The sequence below is a fragment of the Heptranchias perlo genome, chromosome 21, assembly GCF_035084215.1.
Source record: "Heptranchias perlo isolate sHepPer1 chromosome 21, sHepPer1.hap1, whole genome shotgun sequence".
Lineage (NCBI taxonomy): Eukaryota > Metazoa > Chordata > Chondrichthyes > Hexanchiformes > Hexanchidae > Heptranchias > Heptranchias perlo.
Window position 1 is genome coordinate 21547522 of NC_090345.1, and position 21236 is coordinate 21568757.

The window sequence follows — 21236 nt, forward strand, 5'->3', positions numbered from 1 at the left end:
CTCATCTGAGCAGTCCCTGTGTATTCGCAGGGCCTGTCCATAGGGGATGGCCTCTTTGACGTGGTTAGGGTGGAAGCTGGAAAAGTGGAGCATCGTGAGGTTGTCTGTGGGCTTGCGGTAGAGTGAGGTGCTGAGGTGCCCGTCTTTGATGGAGATTCGTGTGTCCAAGAAAGAAACTGATTCTGAGGAGTAGTCCATGGTGAGCTTGATGGTGGGATGGAACTTGTTGATGTTGTCGTGTAGTTTCTTTAGTGATTCCTTGCCGTGGGTCCATAGAAAGAAAATGTCGTCGATGTATCTGGTGTATAGTGTTGGTTGGAGGTCTTGTGCAGTGAAGAAGTCCTGCTCGAACTTGTGCATGAAAATGTTGGCGTATTGGGGTGCGAATTTGGTCCCCATGGCTGTTCCATGTGTTTGGGTAAAGAACTGGTTATTGAAGGTGAAGACATTGTGATCCAGGATGAAGTGGATGAGTTGTAGGATGGTGTCTGGAGATTGGCTGTTGTTGGTGTTGAGTATTGATGCTGTCGCAGCGATGCCGTCATCGTGGGGGATACTGGTGTAGAGTGCCGAGACGTCCATCGTGGTGAGAAGTGTTCCTGGTTCAACTGGTCCGTGGGTACTGAGTTTTTGTAGGAAGTCTGTAGTGTCGCGACAGAAGCTGGGGGTTCCCTGTACGATGGGTTTCAGGATGCCCTCGATGTATCCAGAGAGGTTCTCACACAGGGTTCCGTTGCCTGATACGATAGGACGTCCGGGTGTGTTGGCTTTGTGTATCTTTGGGAGGCAGTAGAAGTCTCCCACGTGGGATGAGAGTGCGTAGGATGCTTTGAAGGTCTGGATCGAAGGTCTTGATCAGTTTGTTGAGCTGGTGGGTGTGTTCTTTGGTCGGGTCTGCGGGTAACCGTCTGTAGTGTTCCTGGTTGTCCAGTTGTCGGTATGCTTCTTTGCAATAGTCCGTTCTGTTCTGTATGACTATGGCTCCTCCTTTGTCCGCTGGTTTGATGACGATGTTGCGGTTGGTCTTGAGAGCGTTGATGGCGTTGCGTTGTGCTCGGAATTCATCAGGAGAATGAGGCTCCGGGAATTCTACCACAAACCACAAAATTTCAGCAGCGAACCCAATGAGACAATCGACGATCCAGAACAGCAGACAGAGGGATCCGCGGTACAGCAACCGAAGAGGAAAGAGTCAAACTGGACTCCTCCAGAGGGTCGCTGCCCTCAGCTGGACATGTATGCTCAAGCTGTCAGGAAATGCGTCAATGCCAAATTCATCAGCCGCACTCAGAAGACAGTCCAGAATGTCACCCGAGCACAACGCAACGCCATCAACGCTCTCAAGACCAACCGCAACATCGTCATCAAACCAGCGGACAAAGGAGGAGCCATAGTCATACAGAACAGAACGGACTATTGCAAAGAAGCATACCGACAACTGGACAACCAGGAACATTACAGACGGTTACCCGCAGATCCGACCAAAGAACACACCCACCAGCTCAACAAACTGATCAAGACCTTCGATCCAGACCTTCAAAGCATCCTACGCACTCTCATCCCACGTACTCCCCGCGTGGGAGACTTCTACTGCCTCCCAAAGATACACAAAGCCAACACACCTGGACGTCCTATCGTATCAGGCAACGGAACCCTGTGTGAGAACCTCTCTGGATACATCGAGGGCATCCTGAAACCCATCGTACAGGGAACCCCCAGCTTCTGTCGCGACACTACAGACTTCCTACAAAAACTCAGTACCCACGGACCAGTTGAACCAGGAACACTTCTCACCACGATGGACGTCTCGGCACTATACACCAGTATCCCCCACGATGACGGCATCGCTGCGACAGCATCAATACTCAACACCAACAACAGCCAATCTCCAGACACCATCCTACAACTCATCCGCTTCATCCTGGATCACAATGTCTTCACCTTCGATAACCAGTTCTTTACCCAAACACATGGAACAGCCATGGGGACCAAATTCGCACCCCAATACGTCAACATTTTCATGCACAAGTTCGAGCAGGACTTCTTCACTGCACAAGACCTCCAACCAACACTATACACCAGATACATCGACGACATTTTCTTTCTATGGACCCACAGCAAGGACTCACTAAAGAGACTACACGACAACATCAACAAGTTCCATCCCACCATCAAGCTCACCATGGACTACTCCTCAGAATCAGTTTCTTTCTTGGACACACGAATCTCCATCAAAGACGGGCACCTCAGCACCTCACCCTACCGCAAGCCCACAGACAACCTCACGATGCTCCACTTTTCCAGCTTCCACCCTAACCACGTCAAAGAGGCCATCCCCTATGGACAGGCCCTGCGAATACACAGGGTCTGCTCAGATGAGGAGGAACGCGATGGACACCTACAGACGCTGAAAGACGCCCTAGTAAGAACGGGATATGACGCTCGACTCATCGATCGACAGTTCCGACGGGCCACAGCAAAAAATCGCATAGACCTCCTCAGGAGACTAACACGGGACGCAACCAACAGAGTACCCTTTGTCGTCCAGTACTTCCCCGGAGCGGAGAAACTACGCCATGTTCTCCGCAGCCTTCAACATGTCATCAATGACGACGAACACCTCGCTATGGCCATCCCCACACCTCCACTACTCGCCTTTAAACAGCCACCCAACCTCAAACAGACCATCGTTCGCAGCAAATTACCCAGCTTTCAAGAGAACAGCGTCCACGACACCACACAACCCTGCCACGGTAACCTCTGCAAGACATGCCAGATCATCGACACAGATACCACCATCACACGAGAGGACACCACCCACCAGGTGCATGGTTCATACTCCTGTGACTCGGCCAACGTTGTCTACCTCATACGTTGCAGGAAAGGATGCCCCAGAGCATGGAACATTGGCGAGACCATGCAGACGCTGCGACAACGGATGAACGGACACCGCGCAACAATCGGCAAACAGGAGGGTTCCCTCCCAGTCGGGGAACACTTCAGCAGTCATGGACATTCAGCCACCGACCTTCGGGTAAGCGTACTCCAAGGCGGCCTTCGAGACACACGACAACGCAAAATCGTCGAGCAGAAATTGATAGCCAAGTTCCGCACCCATGAGGACGGCCTCAACCGGGATCTTGGGTTCATGTCACGCTACACGTTACCCCACCAGCGAACAAATGTTATCTGTTTTTAATATAACGGGTCAGTTGCTGTCTTTTCTATGTTTCTACCTCTCTATCTCTGTTTTTTTTTTGTTTGTTGTTTTTTTTGGTGATTTGTATATTCTGAGACCTTGCAGGTAACACCTGTCTGTCTGCACACTGATTGCCTTGGCAACGGGCAGTTGAAAAAACTGTCTGTAATCACCAAGCATTGTTCTGTGAATTATAAATGCGATTTCATTTCGAGGATTTCATTTCGACATCGTTCACCTGAGGAAGGAGGAAGCCTCCGAAAGCTTGTGAATTTAAAATAAAATTGCTGGACTATAACTTGGTGTTGTAAAATTGTTTACAATTGTCAACCCCAGTCCATCACCGGCATCTCCACTTCAATTTCTGGCATTTCATTAGTCTCTGTTGTGACAAAATAGGAATTTCTGTCTTTAGTTTGATATAATTTCAAATAGGTGGCATTGAAAATGGAAGCTGCTCCTTTGCTGTATACAAATCTGCCTGTCTGTGTAATTGACACAATGTATATCCAGTGTACTGGGACGTGCTGTTCTCCGTGACTGGCCTGTTTGAATAACAACGACACCTTTTGATTGGTGTGATGCTGTCCCAGCATAGTATAAGATATGCGATTTGAGAACCTTTTCACTCATTCATCTGACGAAGGGGATAATCTCCGAAAGCTTGTGATTTTAAAATAAATTTGTTGGACTATAACCTGGTGTTGTAAGATTCCTTACAAAATAGAAGACAGGTGTCAGTGAGGCTACAAGAGGGGAGAAATTCCTTTTGATCGGGAATAAATTAAGATAAAGATGCTTTGATCTAGGTGTGAATTGAATTGTATACTGTAAGGACTGTAGCTTCAGACAATGTGTGTTTAATGTTCCCTTAGCATTCCATGTAATCATTTTCATATCAGTGTTACATTAATCACGATTGACTGACAACATTCTCTTCAAAGGATGTACAAGACAATTGAATTTTTTAAAGATCAGCAGTTCTAGTGCACAATCACAGAAGAAAAGTACTTAGGCAAGATACTAAACAACACAAAACTACGTCATGTTTAATGGGCACTTAAGGCTCATGTATTCCACATCAACATTTCATCCTGATACTATTCAAGACTGTAGACTCTATAAAATATTGAGAGGCTCAGTTAATTTAGTCATAGAAACTGTAAATAGCTGTCAGCCTTGCCTCTGTGATGGCATTCTTGCTTCTGAGTCAGAAGGTCATGGGTTCAAGACTCACCCCAGGGCCTTGAGTATATAATCTAGGCTGACACTTCCGTGCAGCACTGAGGGAGTGCAGCACTGTTGGAAATGCTGCCTTTCGGATGGGTCACTAAACCGAGGCCCTGTTTTCACTTACAGGTGTACGTAAAAGATCCCATGGCACTATTTGAAGAAGAGCTGGGGCGTTTCCCTGGCCTATATTTATCCCTCAACCAACATCAACTAAAACAGATCATCTGGTCATTATCTCATTGCTGTCGTGTTTCCCTACATTACAACAGTAACGACACTTCTGTAAAGCACTTTTTAGATGTCCTGAAGTTGTGAAAGGTGTTATACAAATGCAAGTTCTTTCTTTCTGAAAAGGATATATTACACCTTTGTGAACTGATTCTAGTTCTTCACATGTATTGTTTAGTATCCTGTCTGCGTTTTTGCTTTTGTTATAGTGTACCATTTTATTTGTATATAAATTTTGTTGATAGATCAGTTTGGTCTGACAGATCCAAATCAAAGTGGTTATAATGACACCCAAGGCAAGCTATGAGAGTTTAATGAGGGTAAGTAAGGCAAAAAATCTCAGAAAGATGCAATGTAGAAGTTGGAAACTCTCCTGGCAATCCAAACACCACAGTAGCGCACAGGTCCTATTACTTTTTTTTATTTGTTCATGGGATGTGGGCGTCGCTGGCGAGACCGGCATTTATTGTCCATCCCTAATTGTCCTTGAGAAGGTGGTGGTGAGCCGCCTTCGTAAACCGCTGCAGTCCGTGTGGTGACGGTTCTCCCACAGTGCTGTTAGGAAGGGAGTTCCAGGATTTTGACCCAGCGACGATGAAGGAACGGCGATATATTTCCAAGTCGGAATGGTGTGTGACTTGGAGGGGAACGTGCAGGTGGTGTTGTTCCCATGTGCCTGCTGCTCTTGTCCTTCTAGGTGGTAGAGGTCGCGGGTTTGGGAGGTGCTGTCGAAGAAGCCTTGGTGAGTGCTTCTTTAAATAGTGCCTCCCGTGATTCAGAGAGACAAATCCCGTTAAGTTTTACCACATAGCTTTTCTATTCAGTCAAGATACCCACCAGAGACAAGCAGGGGACTTGAGAATACCTGCAAATCGGGGTCCTATGATGTCAGTGTCCTAATATCATAGGATCCCGATTTGCAAGCGCTCTTGAGTTTCCTGCCTGTTCCTGGTGGGCGCCTCAACCAAATAAAAAAGATGTGTGGCTAAAATGGCGGCCAGCGGGACGAGGCGGTAAGTACTCTGTAGCGATTTTAACAGCGCGCTCCCCTGTTCCCACCGAGCAGGATGAGCTAAAATTGCCCCTTTAATGTACACCACATGCGCAAGTCATTTTGTTATGAAAATAGCCTATCTTGGTAACCATAGATTCTTAAGGAAGCAAAACTCTATAGTTTTCCTTTTTTCTTGATTACCCCTATATTTTTCTCATATATCTGAACTGTTAATCAAAACACAGTTGATTTTGTAATATGCAATTCCTGTGAAAAAGATTTTGTTAGCAGTAAGTAACAAATACCAGCCAATTGTGATGCCCCTGCAATAATGATCCTCTGCTGCTTCTGAAGCGGTCAACAAGCCGCCTAACTGGAAATACGACAGAAAGGTTATTAATTCAGCTGTGGAGTGAGCAACTGTAACAGGAAAAGGCTGAACGTTGGCAGAGACAATCCCGATTTACACAGGAGGCACTGCGTGTGCTCAGCCCCTCATTGGCAGTCCTCTCCCCCTCAAGAATGTTTTGAAATGCAGCACAGATAAAGATGTTGGGCCAGAAATTTCTGGAAAAATAATGGTGAGTTAACAACGCTTGCCATTATCAGTTTGTAAAAATTCCAGCAATTTGCGGTGAGGAGATATGCCATGAGTTCTCCACAAATTGTTGGACGATTTGCGCCGCTCTGCCATTAGCCTTGCCAAAACCCAAAAATTACAAGCTTGCCTTGAGTCTCACCACTGAAATTAAGTTTGTGTCATGAAATTGCTGCATTTACGCCGTTAATACGAATTAATCTCGCCACAGCCATTTAGGCCTGGTAATTCATGTCGTAAGGTCCCCATTAATGATGCGATTTATGGTCCTAACATGACACTCAAACTTGGAGGCCCAGAAAGGGAACAATGAAGCTGTGGAGTCTCACTCCAGCAGGTAGTTGAATTGTTCTTATAGATTTTTAAAACTTTTTATCTGTCTTGCCATCCATACTCCTGTTAGTGTTAGAAGGCAATAATTTTCAGAATGCAAAGCTGTTTTGATACTCAGAAATGCAAATGAGATAGATTTCTTTCAGAAAATAATTTTGGGATACAGTATATGAGTAATTTGAGACATGATGTGGTAAGTGTAACATGCTTGGGAGGAAAAAGGTGACTTAGGACCTATGGTTCCCAAAGCTCTCCACCACTGGGGTTTTACTCGTGTATTTTCTGGGTCTGTTGTAGACTAATTGATAGAGATTGATTGTTATGATTAGTCAACAAATCCATTATCATTGTATCATGTGACTACCAGGACGGTAGAAGGCGAACTAGACGGACCTTAGTCTTTTTTCATCCAGCAATTCCTATGATCGTATAAAAGCAGTTCCATTGTTCCTGATCATGATGGATAGGGCCATTGGTTCTATACTTCATGAGTCAAGAACGTTTGTACATTTCGCACACCTACCCTGCCATTCACTCATTAACTTCGCAAGAACCAAAACAATAATTCCCAAACTCAACAGGATTACAATGTCCTCTTCTTCTGCTTGTTGTTTTTAATTTTTTTTGGAGGTATTCCATTGGGTACGACGGTCATCAGGTCCAGATGTGACACTGACCTCACTGCACCATTATTGCTTTGAGGTTCCAGCAACTTGCGGCACAAATATAATGTGATCTGAACGGTGAGGTAAAAAGTCCTATTAACGTCACTCGCTGCGTGATGCGCCATTGCAGCAATATCTGGCCCTATAGATGCTAACTTTTTTGACAACGGTAACAGTTTCAACATAGCAGCCTGGTCAAACTATTTTGATACAGTATGACAGTTTTATATTTAATATTTTTAAGTTGCATATTCACTTTCCAGAAAAATAAAAGTCCTATGTAGAACACTGATGTGCATTTATATAATGCACCATTAGGACACTGTGGCAGAGATGTAAATTAAATGAAAAATTATTATTCTAACCCCTAAAGTTTGATGCAAAATTCTTAGAACACTTTTTATTTGGTGTTATCCTAATTGTTAAGTGATTTTACCTCAAATGCAATTTGCTTCCACTGTTAATGTATATGATACCACAATATGGAGATCAGGCTTCAAAGTATACGCTATCTTTAAATTGTCATGTCAAGAATTTTGTGACTTCAAAATCATAAAAATGAATGTTACATGGATGGGATACCAGAATTTTGTACCATGTTTATATGCAGTTCCCATATTCATGAAATAACTTTTGAACTGAATATAATCAATTGTGGATGAAACTGTTGGCACAGTTACCTGCTGGGCATCCTGCTCAATGCCTCTCTGCATCTTGAACAGCCTTTTCTTATATTCTATACATTCTACTCCTGTTAATTAAAGTTGCTTAATTCAAATTACCTGTTAATTTAAATTAAAATTATGCAAAAAAAAACACCCCCTGTATTGCTTTATTAAATTGTTTAACTTGAACTACTTAACTTACATTTTTTCAAGCAAAAAAGTGACTTTGAATCAATAGGATAAGATGGTATAATTTGGGACAATAGGTATTAAAAAGGAACACAAAGAAATGCAGAAGTATGACATCTCACATTTTAAATTCTGATTTCCTCTTTAATGTCTCACATGAATTTTCCATCTCTAATTCATGTGCTATTATGCATGACCATATTTAGTATTAAAACACTGCCATTGCACCTTTATGGTTCACTGCAACTTGTACCATTTTCCTTTGCCTCACTGAACATAGCAAAGCAATATTCGGCATAGCTGGGCAAATGTTCCAATGAGTGAAAGTTCAAGGGATATTTAGCACCTTTGAGAAAGCAGTGACTTAAGTAGAGTAGAATTCTCTCCTGGAAACACAAAAGAATCAAATGACAAGTTGAAAAGATGTAGGTGCTGAATCTGTCACTTTGCTCTATAATAGTTGTTATTTATGTGCATTGCCCAGTATATTATAAATATTGAAATAAGGTTATCATCAAAAAATATGTTTGAGGCGAGCACCTTCTAAAAATCATGGTAAATTTTAAGTTCTTGGTGAATCATTGACCTATTTCTTTGGTGGCATCTTCCTTGGATTTTATTTTAAATCTTAGTGTGTATTTTCATCATTCTGTGATTATTCATTCATTGGACAGTAGTTCTCTGCCCTCTATCCAGCACTTATAAGAAAGGGCTGTGAACAAATAAAATGTGTATGATACAGAAACTAACCTGATCCCCGAAGAAAGGATGAGCTACAATGGAAGATCTTATTCTATTGTGTTCCATTTAACAAATATATTAAGTAAAATATTAATGAAAATAATTGAATATAAATATAAAAAATATATTGTAGATATTAAATCTGACTATAAAGTCAGAATTAAAAATCTAATAAATTTAAACACTGAATGTTGTACTCACTGTCTTGTTCCTGCTACATATTATGAATCTGAACATAAAACATTAAATTATTGGCTGGTTTAATTTATATGAACTTGTTTTTATGACTTGTGACTGCTTGAATTTGGCCAAGCAGGGAAAAATAACTCGTAAAATATATTTACAATTGTCACCAAAGGCAAAAAGGACATTTTTGTAAAATTGTTTCTTTTTTAGTTCAGAAATTTGAACACATTTTGACAGTAATATTACTGATATTACTGAGAATAATTGGTATTAATTGAGAAGAACATGGATTCACAACTGATGTTCTGAAACTAATGTACTTCACTTAAGCTCAATTCTCTGCCCTCTTAATGCATTGAAATCCTTTGAGATCTTATGTAACTATAACTATAAATTAGCAATGCACATGTAACAAATGGTAAACATGCATGACATTTTTAAAAAATATTTCAGCAACCCCCACCACCCCACCAAACTTGCATTTATATAGCACTTTTCACAACCTCAGGACATCCCAAAGTACCTCATAGCCAATGAAGTACTTTTGAAATGTAGTCACTGTTGTAATGTAGGGTAATGCAGCGGCCAATTTGTGCACAGCAAGGTTCCACAAACAGCAATGAGATAATGACCAGATAATCTGTTTTAGTAATATTGGTTGAGATATAAATATTGGTCAGGACACCAGAAGAGCTCCCCTGCTCTTCAAATAGTGCCATGAAATCTTTCCTGTCCACCTGAGAATGCAAACGGAACCTCAGTTTAACATCTCATCCAAAAGACAGCACCTCCAAAAATGCAGCACTCCCTCAGTACTGCACTGAAGTGTCAGCCTAGATTATGTGCTCAAGTCCCTGAGGTGAGGCTTAAACTGATGACCTCTGACTTAGAGGCAAGCGTGCTATCACTGAGCCAAGGCTTACCTTTAACGCTCTGAGGATGTCAGTACTACAGTATTTCAGCACCATACAACATATCACACAACCTTTTTTTGTTTATTCTGGGGTTGCACTAAATTATTATGTTTTGTGGTTCTCAGTTTTTCTAGTTCCATTCATAGGCTGCAAATGCCTCCTCTAGTATTACAGTTTTTATTTCCATCAGCCAGGTTGACTGTGTAACTCACAAGTGACAAAATGATAAGTCAGTTATGGTTCTTCTCAAATGTGCAGATAAAACTGGTGCACAGAGACATTCAATATTTATTTATAGCACTCACAGCATGTTGTTCCATAAGTGCAATTATTTTACAAAGCTTTTGTTTTAGACCTAAAAACCAAATGAAACTATCTAAGGACGTTTACTGAATCATCATAATGTCAGTAAAAGTTCTATCTCTTTATTGTTGAGACCACTTGGGTGTTAGAATATAATATTCATGAGTACAAAGATTTAAGAATTTGTATGATATAAATAGAATCTTTATTTTTCCTTGTGAAGCTGACCGACATAGTTGGAGCTACAGCCAATTTCATATGTAGAAATTTAAAATATCTATTTCAAAAAATCTATTACCATTTCTATTTCTTATACTTGTCATATTTTCTAGGCTTCAAAAAATATTTTTGTCAAGTTTTTTTAAAAATCACAGGTGCAGAGTTGATTAAGGCCCGTGATATGAAAAAATATTTTCACACTTGCCAGTCTGCATAAGTAGTGATAAAACAGGAGTATTTTGGAGGCTGGAATGGGCAGTCAGGACCAAAATGGTTAATATGCAAGAAAAAAAATGTAGGTGCTATGTGAGTCGAAACACTCAAACCCAATGTTAAAAAGGGTGGTACGGTATATTGAAGCACTCAAAGCCATAACGTTAAAGGGCAGTATGGTTTGTTGAAGCACCAAAATCTTAATGTGAAAGGATAACACAGTATGTTCAAGTACCCAAATCTAATGTGAATAAGTGGTGCAGTGTGCTGAAGCACCCAAATCTAATGTATAAGGGTGGTGTAGTGTGCTGAAGCACCCAAATCTAATGTGAAGGGGTGACGTAGTGTGCTGAAGCACCCAAATCTAATGTATAAGGGTGGTGTAGTGTGCTGAAGCACCCAAATCTAATGTGAAGGGGTGACGTAGTGTGCTGAAGCACCCAAATCTAATGTGAAAAGGTGGTGCAGTAATTTGAAGCTCTCAAATCCAAAAGGTGAAAAGGGCTGTGCTGTATGCTGGAGCACTCAAATCTAAAGTGAAAGGGTAGTGTGGTATGTTGAAGGTCTGAAAGGGGGCGATAGTATGGTGAAGCACTCAAATCTAATGTGAAAGGGTAATACAGTATGCTGAAAGTCTCAAGTACAGAATACATACGCTTTCATGCTTCCCTGCATAGAATAGCCTCCACCAGTAACAGGAAACCCCCAATAGGAGGCACCACCAGCATTAAATTCCATTTTTCATCTTTCTCACACAGTCGTATTTCCTCTGTATTCGGAGCACTGTGCATTTCTTTTCCTGTGGGATGTTTTAAGGCAATGCTCTACATCTGCAAGCTGCAGCTGCACTAATTGCATTCTACATTATACCTGATGAGGGAGTAGTACTGCTAGATATTAAACCCGTTAGATGAATAATTTGCTGAAAAACAAAAGACTCAGAGCAAAAATAATTCTTCTCAAGCAATTCCCCACTCAAGAGAGTTTGAAATTAGTTTAAATCTACTGTTATGGTGGAACAAATATGAGAATGAAAACACACTTTACTTTAGAGGTAATTTGCATGAATAATGATACTAATTATCTTTATTAAATAAGTATTTACTGTGATTGAAATTTGGCTGCTGATCAACAGATGTGAGGCACCACACATCATACTTTGTAGCCGACAGACTATAAATGAGACAGTCCCCAAAGTATATTACACCTACAGAACTGTCAATGAAACTTATTAATCACACTATTAATCTATTAATCACACTAATCCTTACTGCTGCCATTAGGATTTCTATGCATTGCAACTTACTCAATGCCCAAGACAAACTGTGACAATTTATCTTTTTACAAACCTACAAGTGAATGATGCTGGAAGGCCCCCCAAGCACCTGTACCAATGACATGTAAAAGATGGTGGCTTAAAATGACAGGAGAAAACATTAACTATCACAGTTACCAAGTAAGTAATTACTGCTTTTATCAGAAAGCAATACAATCTAGTCACCAAACGGGATTTTATTTTTAAAGAATCACTTTTCACAGCTTCCATCAGCAAAATGTGTCATAGGAGCTAAAAAAAAATGCAGAGTCGGTCGGCAGCTGTCCCTTCAGCACGTTTTGCAGAATGCAGTTGCTACACAACAGCCTGCCTCCCAGTTTAAAGCCGGGGGAGGGAGGGAGGTTAGAGGTATCCAGTCGCAGACACCGACTCTCACTTCCAACCGTGGAGCATTAAGTAGCCAGATCTTAAGGTGAAGACGTACTGAAAGTAAAGATCAGCGAGGTTGAGTTTGTGGTTAATGATCCTGAGAAAATGGAAAAGCAATGGAGGGTGATGAATTGGAGGCGGGGAGAACAAAAGTAGAAACAGCCACAACCACTGAAATGTAGAAAGCAAAATACATGGACCAGAAAATACACAAAATGGATAAGACAATACAATGGGTGTAATTTTGAGGGGGAATAAAAGCACTACTTACACACCTTGGAATTAGAATGCTGACAGTTGAGCTTGCTTTAGAAATAAAAGCTAATACAGTTCCACTTACACAAAAACTCCAAAGAGGAAAACTCTCACGCCGACCTCTATGGCCAGATCCCTCATGGTCTTCCTCTGTGGTTCCTTAGGAGACAGCTGCATGACTGAAGTGGCGATTTATTTTTGTAAATAACTTGAGGTATCTCCCAATGAAAGGGAGAAGTTTGCCCGTGGAGAATTGAACGGTGGCAGTTTCAAGGGGCTGAGAGCTTGCGTCAAATGTCACTGGACTTCAGTTCAGGGAGGATGGGTGCCCGAGGCAGTGGGCTCGGCAAACCAGTAGCCGCCTCACCAAGTCGAGCATCGCAAGCGCTGTTCGCGCTGAATTCCTGCCCCTTCTGTCTTCGGAAAACTCATCCCGCAACGTTATTGTACGCGATTGATCAGGTGAGTCTGGGGTGGGGGGAAACCTGCTTTTCGTACGGCGGGCTCGCAGACCCAGGTGATGCTTGTCTCCAGCTCAATTACCACCTTAAAGCGAGACTGCTCTCGGAAGAGGCTGGAGTTTGTAAGTAACGCGCCGATCTCCTTGAAACCAGAACATCGCAAAGGCTGTGGCTCTGCTTATTTAAGGCAGGGACACGACATTCCGCAGACAAGTACAATCCAAGAAATAGGTTCTCATATTTAAACACCCTCACTACTGGCGAATGGCACGTTTGCCCAATTAGTTAACCAAGATCTCATATCATAAATAATCTGACCCCTCCTCCCCCTCCCTGCTCAATTCAGGATATGTTTTATTTATTTTAACACGAGGGTCATTTCTGTGAATTTCTTCGGGAGGAAAGAGGTTTTTTTTGCAACAAAGCAAGAATAAAATGCCAAGAGAGTGCAAGACGACGGTCCCTGCCTGTTACCACGAACATATCGTTTGAAATTCATATAGGCTTCACGGCTTGATTTTTTTTTTGCTTTTAGGTTTTCACATTTTGCTGTGTTAGCTGGAAAATTCCTGAATTCCGACACAGCTCTTTGGTTAGAAGTGGAGCTGTTGGAGAAAGGATAATCTTTGATCTCTTTTGTTTCTGAAATTCAGCTTACATCAAAAAAGTTTATGGCTACTAAAGATTTCAATGCACAGAAATGTTGATAAAAGGACAGACTGGACCTTTTATATCAAGTCGAGTTTATCACACCAGGAAAATATCCAGTCTATTTTAAATAGAGGAGGTTGTGAACAATTTGGTCAATTTTTAAAACATCTTAAAACTGGAGCAAAAGAGCTAGGTGCTTGAAAAGATATTGTCTTGCACCTGGTAAAGTATTCCCCATCCATTTTCACCATGCACTCTTATCATTAACAACAACAACAACTTGCATTTATATAGCGCCTTTAACGTGGTAAAATGTCCCAAGGTGCTTCACAGGAGCGTTATCAAACAATATTTGACACCAAACCACATAAGGAGATATTAGGACAGGGTCAAAGAGGTAGGTTTTAAGGAGCACCTTAAAGGAGAGCTATAGAGGTGGAGAGGTTTAGGGAGGGAATTCCAGACCTTAGGGCCTAGGCAGCTGAAAGCACGACCGACAACGGTGAAGCGATGAAAATCGGGGATGCGCCAGAGGCCAGAATTGGAGGAGTGCAGAGATTTTGGAGGGTTGGAGGGTTGGAGGAGGTTCTAGAAATAGGGACGGACAAGGCCATGGAGGGATTTGAAAACAAGGATGAGAATTTTAAAATCGAGGCATTCCCGGATCGGGAACCAATGTAGGTCAGCAAGCACAGGAGTGATGGGTGAGCGAAACTCTGTGCAAGTTAGGATATCGGACTGTCTTCAATCCTCATCGGAGTGAGCATACTGCTGACAATTTTTACACTGACTTACTGCCATGTGGTAAATAGACTGTAGGGTTCAAGGCTACCTTGGTTGGCATTATAGTTCATAAATGCCCGCATAGGTTTAACAGCAGGATCAATTACACTGCCTAATTTTTAAAAAACTATCCCATTATTGGGTGTGGATCCAATTATGTAAGTCACACTGCAAATCTGAACTTTTACATAGTACAGTGTAGGTATAAAGCAGTCCTTAATGTGAAAACCAGAATTTAATGTACAAAACTTGACCAGAGTTAATACAATTGAAGTCTTTTACAAATGTATTCCTGAATGTGTAAGTATTAGAATGGCCTCCCCACCATTCAGATGTACGAGGACGCATGGTGCATTAATACAGTGGACAATGTCTACACTGGAATGCTTACTGCAATACATGTAATGAACCCAATTCACACTTTTAATACATTATTCTCAATTCATATATCAGACATGATGCAACTGGTACATTAAAATATATTAATATAATATTAGATTATTATTATAATATAATTAAATTGGGATCCTGCACTTGGTCTGTCAATGGTCTGATGAAACAGATAAATACCTACCTGCAGTTACCTCTGGGATGGTAGTGGAGGGTGGTATGGCCATTATTTGTTACTTTTGGCTGACATATCTGCTGATCTGTTGTTGTAGCTCCCCCTGCATGTGTCTATTACAGAGAAGACCCCATGGAAAATTTGGCCAAAGCTGAAAGGTTTTCCTGTGACTTGATATCACTCCTTCCATAGTCGACTCTGTGGATGTACTTTCCCTCTTATGCGGGTGATGGAAATGCTTGGAAGTCATAAAATCGTGCCTTTTTTAGCACCTTCGGGCTTTTCAGTATGCTTTGGACCCTCATAATATTTTACTCTCATCTTTGATATTCATTTGAGATCATTAATTCATTCCTGACAATCCCATGGCATTCATAGAGTTTTTGGAATGTTGTTGACTTTCAAACATATCATGGTCTTTGCAAGTGTCAAATTTATTTATCTTTGCGGTTCATTGTGTGTCTCCATTTTGCATTCTTTACTATCATGAGCCCACGATATAACATTCATTAGTGCAGCTTAGTCATATGTAAAAGTATACAATTCTTGCTGGTTGAGATGGTGCATTTGCATAATTCCAACTAACTTCTGATTGATTGGAATTTGCAGCATTTCTGTCTGGCCAGTAAGATTATAGCCAAAAAACTTTCTGAAATGTTTTAATGCCTCAAATTACGATGTACCAGCCATTCTCCCACAAGGAAGCCAATATCAAAGATTGGGAAATGGTTTTGTTGACCGGAGGTCACCGGTTACGGTTATTGGCTCAGTACAAAGAGGAGAAGAGTCAATTCTTTCTTAACTCTCAATTCGCTTTATTCACGCCGTTAGATCATATACATATAGCTTATACGTCTGGTTAGATATAGACATGCAGTTTGCACCAGGTTATACAGTTTTATACCCAAACTAGGATCTAAACGCACACCCACTAGGTTTGTCTGACACTCCCTGAGTGGTCACAGAATATAAAGGATAATACCCGAAAAGGAGAGCTGACACTGGCCAGGCATTCCGTTCTCTCTCTTTCTCGACGTCGTCTCTACGTCCCTGACGTAGGTTCTTCCACTTCCGCGATGGTTGGTCTCCGGAGACTTCGCTCTGGCTCCATGCCTCAGATTCTTCATTCTTATTCCGAATCTTATCTCTTCAAGCTGTGCTGTCTCTCTCTCCCTTTGGTTTAGGCTTGCTCGCCTAGCCTGTGTCTTCTCCTCATTGGCTCTGTACCAAGGACTTAGGTAGCATTACCTCATTACTCCTTTTCTAAATAAGGACTTGTGTCTTATCACATCTCCTTTGTCTTTCACAAAACTTAGCTAATTCAAACCGGTTCCAGCCAGCTCAGGCCAGCGACTGAACTCAGGTTACTTCAGTTCAAAAGTTGCTTTTGCCTGTGTGTCAGCAGCTCGGAATCTCAGGTTACTTCAGTTCAAAAGTTGCTTTTGCCTGTGTGTCAGCAGTTTGGAATAAACTCAGTATTTTCTGCAGCCCCTGGCCAACAGTTTGCCTTCTCTTATGATATTAGACACTTGTACCACTAACTGCAGTACAATTTTTAATGATCTCCTTGTCAATTTCAGATAAACATCACATATTGAAACTGACTAAAGCAACAATCACTGTAATTGCCATTTGTGATACTGGTGTGGTCAAAACTTCTACTAAGAAGGCAGGATGTGTCATTTCAAATAATTCTCCAGCCTTCATGAGGTTTTACACATCCATATAAATTGCTGTGTTGTGAAGAAAGAAAATTGTGCAATTGTGTTTTAGCCCGGAGCTATACTGCATATGACAGAAAACACTCTCTGTTAAAATAATGCTGATGCAAATTTTTTTGGAAAATATCAGGAAGGTCCTGACTTCTTTTGAGTTAAACAAATTGTAAGGTAAAAACATTAGAATCTGTAAAACTGAAAACACGTCATGGAAATATTTTTTATTCAGGCAAAGTTAGCTCCTTTTCATGTTTAAAATTACCTATGATTTTTAGATAAGCTTTCCCCCCCCCCCCCCCCCCGTGGACAAGATATTTGTATTTTTTTTCTTATAGTAGTGGGCCCATTTGTGAATAACACCAAAATATGTTTCCAACAAAACTCATGAGTTTTACAATACTATAGCCTCCTAGGGTGAGCAAGCAAAGGCCGTGTGCCCAAGGGAACCATTATATTGAATAGATTTAAAAGCCCTTTGCTTCTGTATCTTAATTTGCCCATTGCACTGAAAACATCTGAGCTCTGCAATGGTGGAAGTGTTATCAGTAGAAGATATAAATCAATGACCTGGCTACAGCAGCATACTGATCCACTCCGTGTTCAACTGGGGCTTCTGTGTAATAGAGGCTTCACAGGTTCATTGCTATTCTAATTTGATAGCTGATTAATTTAGTTCTGATCAAAATATTTTCTAATCCAGGCTGATTCCAATCCAGGGTATGTTTGCAAGGACTTTTTATATATTGGGATTAGTTAATACCCTGTCGTGAGTTAATTGAGAAACTAACTTCTTACTACTACCAGAGATTCTCTTTCAGGTGGTTATTAACAGGCTTTAATATGGTTGGAATAGATTGTGAAACTGGAATAATTGCACTTTGCGTTGCTCAGCTGCTAAATCAAGTACTGGATATTATTCCTATAGCTGTTTAGTGATTTGTTTGAAAAAGAAGAGCATAAAGCTGTCACTACATACTCTATCTAATGCCTGCCCAGGCACTAAAAAACAATACGTTAGAACAACACATGGTTCAAAAGGAATACTGTCCTGGTTTTGCGACCCAAAGATTTACACTGTGCACCTAGACAAGCACAAAATCTACCATCTGTCAGTCAATATGATGTACACATGATTTTTTTCCTTTTTAAAAAAAAGTAAGACAGCTTTATTTTACTTTTGGAACACTGGTTGTAGAAACTACATTCTGAATTGTAGACACTGTCATTGGGTATAAAAGGAAAAGTGAATGTGATCATGTATGCAGTAACTGGGGGAGGGGGTGGTGGGAAGATGGATAGGCGTAATATATTGTACCTACTTTAGCAGGATAAAATATTTTAAATTGCAGTTTACGGGCATTACTTTTCATCCTTATCTATTTAATAAGTTTTATCTCCATCATGTCATACACACTGCCTGGATGTAAAAGGGTTGATTTTCAACTTGCTGCCTGGGCATAAAACTGGCATTGTGAATCAGCCACCCATTATAGAAACTGTCCGATTTCCATATAAATGTAAATGGAACTGTTTCTGTAATGGCGGCTCTTAGCAGATTTCTCCCTTACTGTCACATCTATGTTGTTAATCCATCAACAATAACTTCTGCTTGATTCTAGACCAAGTGGTTATAAAATAGCAAGTTTAATAGATTGTCTTACAACAGAGTTGCACTGTACCTGATGGACTTCTGACCATACCCTCTTGAGAGCTCTAACTTTTGGGAGGGAGCATGCCCTATCTTTATAATATTCATAATGTGGAGATGCCGGTGATGGACTGGGGTTGACAAATGTAAGGAATCTTACAACACCAGGTTATAGTCCAACAGTTTTATTTGAAAATCACAAGCTTTTGGAGGCTTTCTCCCTCGTCAGGTGACGTCTCCTTCACCTGACGAAGGAGAAAGCCTCCGAAAGCTTGTGATTTTCAAATAAAACTGTTGGACTATAACCTGGTGTTGTAAGATTCCTTACATTTATAATATTCGGTTACGTTGCTCTGTATGTTAGCACCACTGGTCTTATCTCATGGTCGTAAGTCCTCCCACTGTGCTGTTGCCACGTTAGCAACTCAAGATAAGCTGTTCTACATAACGTAGCTAAAGACCTCAACCTCCATCTCTTGACAAGGTGTTATGTTCCTCTGAGGAATGCATCCTTCTTATCTGAGTACAGCTCCCCTTATTCGGCCTTGCCCAGCCCCACCAATGTCGGTTTCCTATCAACCACATCTCTTGTTTTGGTGTAAACCACCTTCTGATGTTAATGTTATCTATTTGATGGTCTCCTGATGTTCTACTGTGTGAGCTGTCCTTGTCCTCACAGAGATGCTGAACTTTTGCCCTCCTATTTTCTATGTTTGTTTTAAACCATATTCTTACATTCCCTCCTCTTGAAGCTGAATGGTACTACTCTGGTTCAATTATAGCATCTAGAAATGGGCCATCTCTTGACCTTTGGGTGTTTATAGTTCTGAAGTGTCAGCATGCTCTGTCTCTTACAAACTGTCGTTCATACACACACCGAGACACAACTTCGCTCCCCTCCTCTTAACACCTCTTGCTAAATGTTTGGGAGCTTTATGCGAGCTATGCGAGATGGGATATTGACCATGCTTGGCTCCTGGTTCCACCCAGATTCAGTTTTCACTTTATCCCTCAACTATCCCTTTGGTCTTGCCTAAGAGCATCTTGAGTTTACATTTTATCAACATTAGGTTTACATAAGCACACATATCCATATAGATATTGCTTCTAAGTTTCATTTGGTTAATACAGAAACCTACAGTGTATCATAATATCAAGAAATCACGGACTTAAAAGATTCTCCAGCTCTCCTTTTACTAATATCCATCTTGTGGATATTTTTGCTGAGTATTATTTCTCCCGAGCCCAATTTCATTGTTAACTGAAAGGAACCTAACCCTGAATTTTGGAAATCCAAATTATTATGTCCCTCTTTACTTTAATTTCAATTCCTCTGCTAGGTACCAGTGTTTCCTGATTGTTTGATTAATTAGTCGGTTTCGCCATAGAGCTTGTGTCAGTGCCTTATTTAAAAGATTTTCTCTCCTGAGCCACATTAGCCATTTCATGTCATGCTGTTGTCAAGTAACAGAGCATGTCTGAGACCCGTTCTTCAGTGCATCTTCATCACGCATCATAGGAAATATTCTTGAATATTAACTTTCTGCTGGCCAGTTTCTTTTTCCTCATGGTATTTCCAAATGTGTTTTCCATCGCACACTTCATAAGTCCAGTAAGATTCAATCCTGTAAGAGCAACTGCTCCATTTAAAGAGTGGTTCCAATAGCTCACTAGGCTGTAGGCCTTTGTAATCATGTCCTACATCCTGGTCTCCGTTTCCAATTGATGGCAACATACATTTGTCTCTTTCATGTCCGCTGTAGCCATTCTTGGACTTTCCGGATATCTTATCAAAAGATCTAGGGGTGTCTCGGGTAGTGGCCAGGTTCTCAAATGCAGTTTTCTCATTGTTCAATATAGACAATGACTGTGTGAGCTGTCCTTGTCCTCACAGAGAGGCTGAACTTTTGCCCTCCTATTTTCTCCAAGAGAAAGCTCACAATTTACTATTCTCAACTACACTTTCCTGACTTTCAATTGTGTGTACATTTATACCAGATTGATATCTTTTGGTAAATCATGCCCAGGTGATTTATTTACCCATAATCACCCAGGGTGATGACTTTAGAGAAATTCCCATTTGGTGGTGTAATATCTTTGTTTCTCTCTTATATTCTCAATCACTTCCTCTCATCCAATTTTACATATCCCATTATATTACCATTCATAAGCTCTGGAGGAACTTTACTGTCCAATACAATATTTACAGTCTGGTCCAATATTTCAATACTTTTTTTGTTTATTTTACTTAAATTCTTCTTGGACCGCTTTTCATTATTGCAATTTGAGAACAGTATTGTTGGATAGACAGGATTTGTCAATGTACAATTTTATTTGCCCCTAAAATACTCTCTTCCTTGATACACAGCATTGGACAAGAACGATTTAAACTGGAGTCCTTATATTTTAAAATATAATTTGATTATTCCTTTAAACTACAGGTAAAATTTCCCTTATCGAGTGCTTGAACAGCAATTCATATCAATTTATCTTCTCTATTCCAATTTCAGAAACAAACAATGTCTAGGTTTTGTGGTTCTACAGTAGAGACAGAAGTGCTTGTAACTAGTTTTGGCAAAAGGGGAAAGCAACTTGGTCAAGGCTGATGATTGCCTTTCCTTCTCTATATAATTTTAAATTTCTGATAGGGCTTAAGTCTTAGTCCAAAACATCACCATGCTGTGACATTTGATGTCTGCAGATAAGGTCTTAAATTCATAACACCACTGGATCGTTTCCTGCACCAACACTTTTGTGGTCCCAAAAACCA

General features: G+C 40.8%; 1 protein-coding gene across 1 annotated transcript in view; it reads right to left on the reverse strand.

The window, feature by feature from the left end:
* Positions 1-13076, reverse strand: part of LOC137340041 (phospholipid phosphatase 4-like) — a 212649-nt gene extending 199573 nt beyond the window's left edge. The window contains exon 1 of the mRNA XM_068002251.1: positions 12726-13076. Within this exon, the coding sequence (XP_067858352.1) occupies positions 12726-12817 (92 nt within the window). The 5' untranslated portion in view covers positions 12818-13076. The remainder of the gene's footprint in view (positions 1-12725) is intronic.
* Between the last annotated feature and the right edge of the window lie 8160 nt (positions 13077-21236).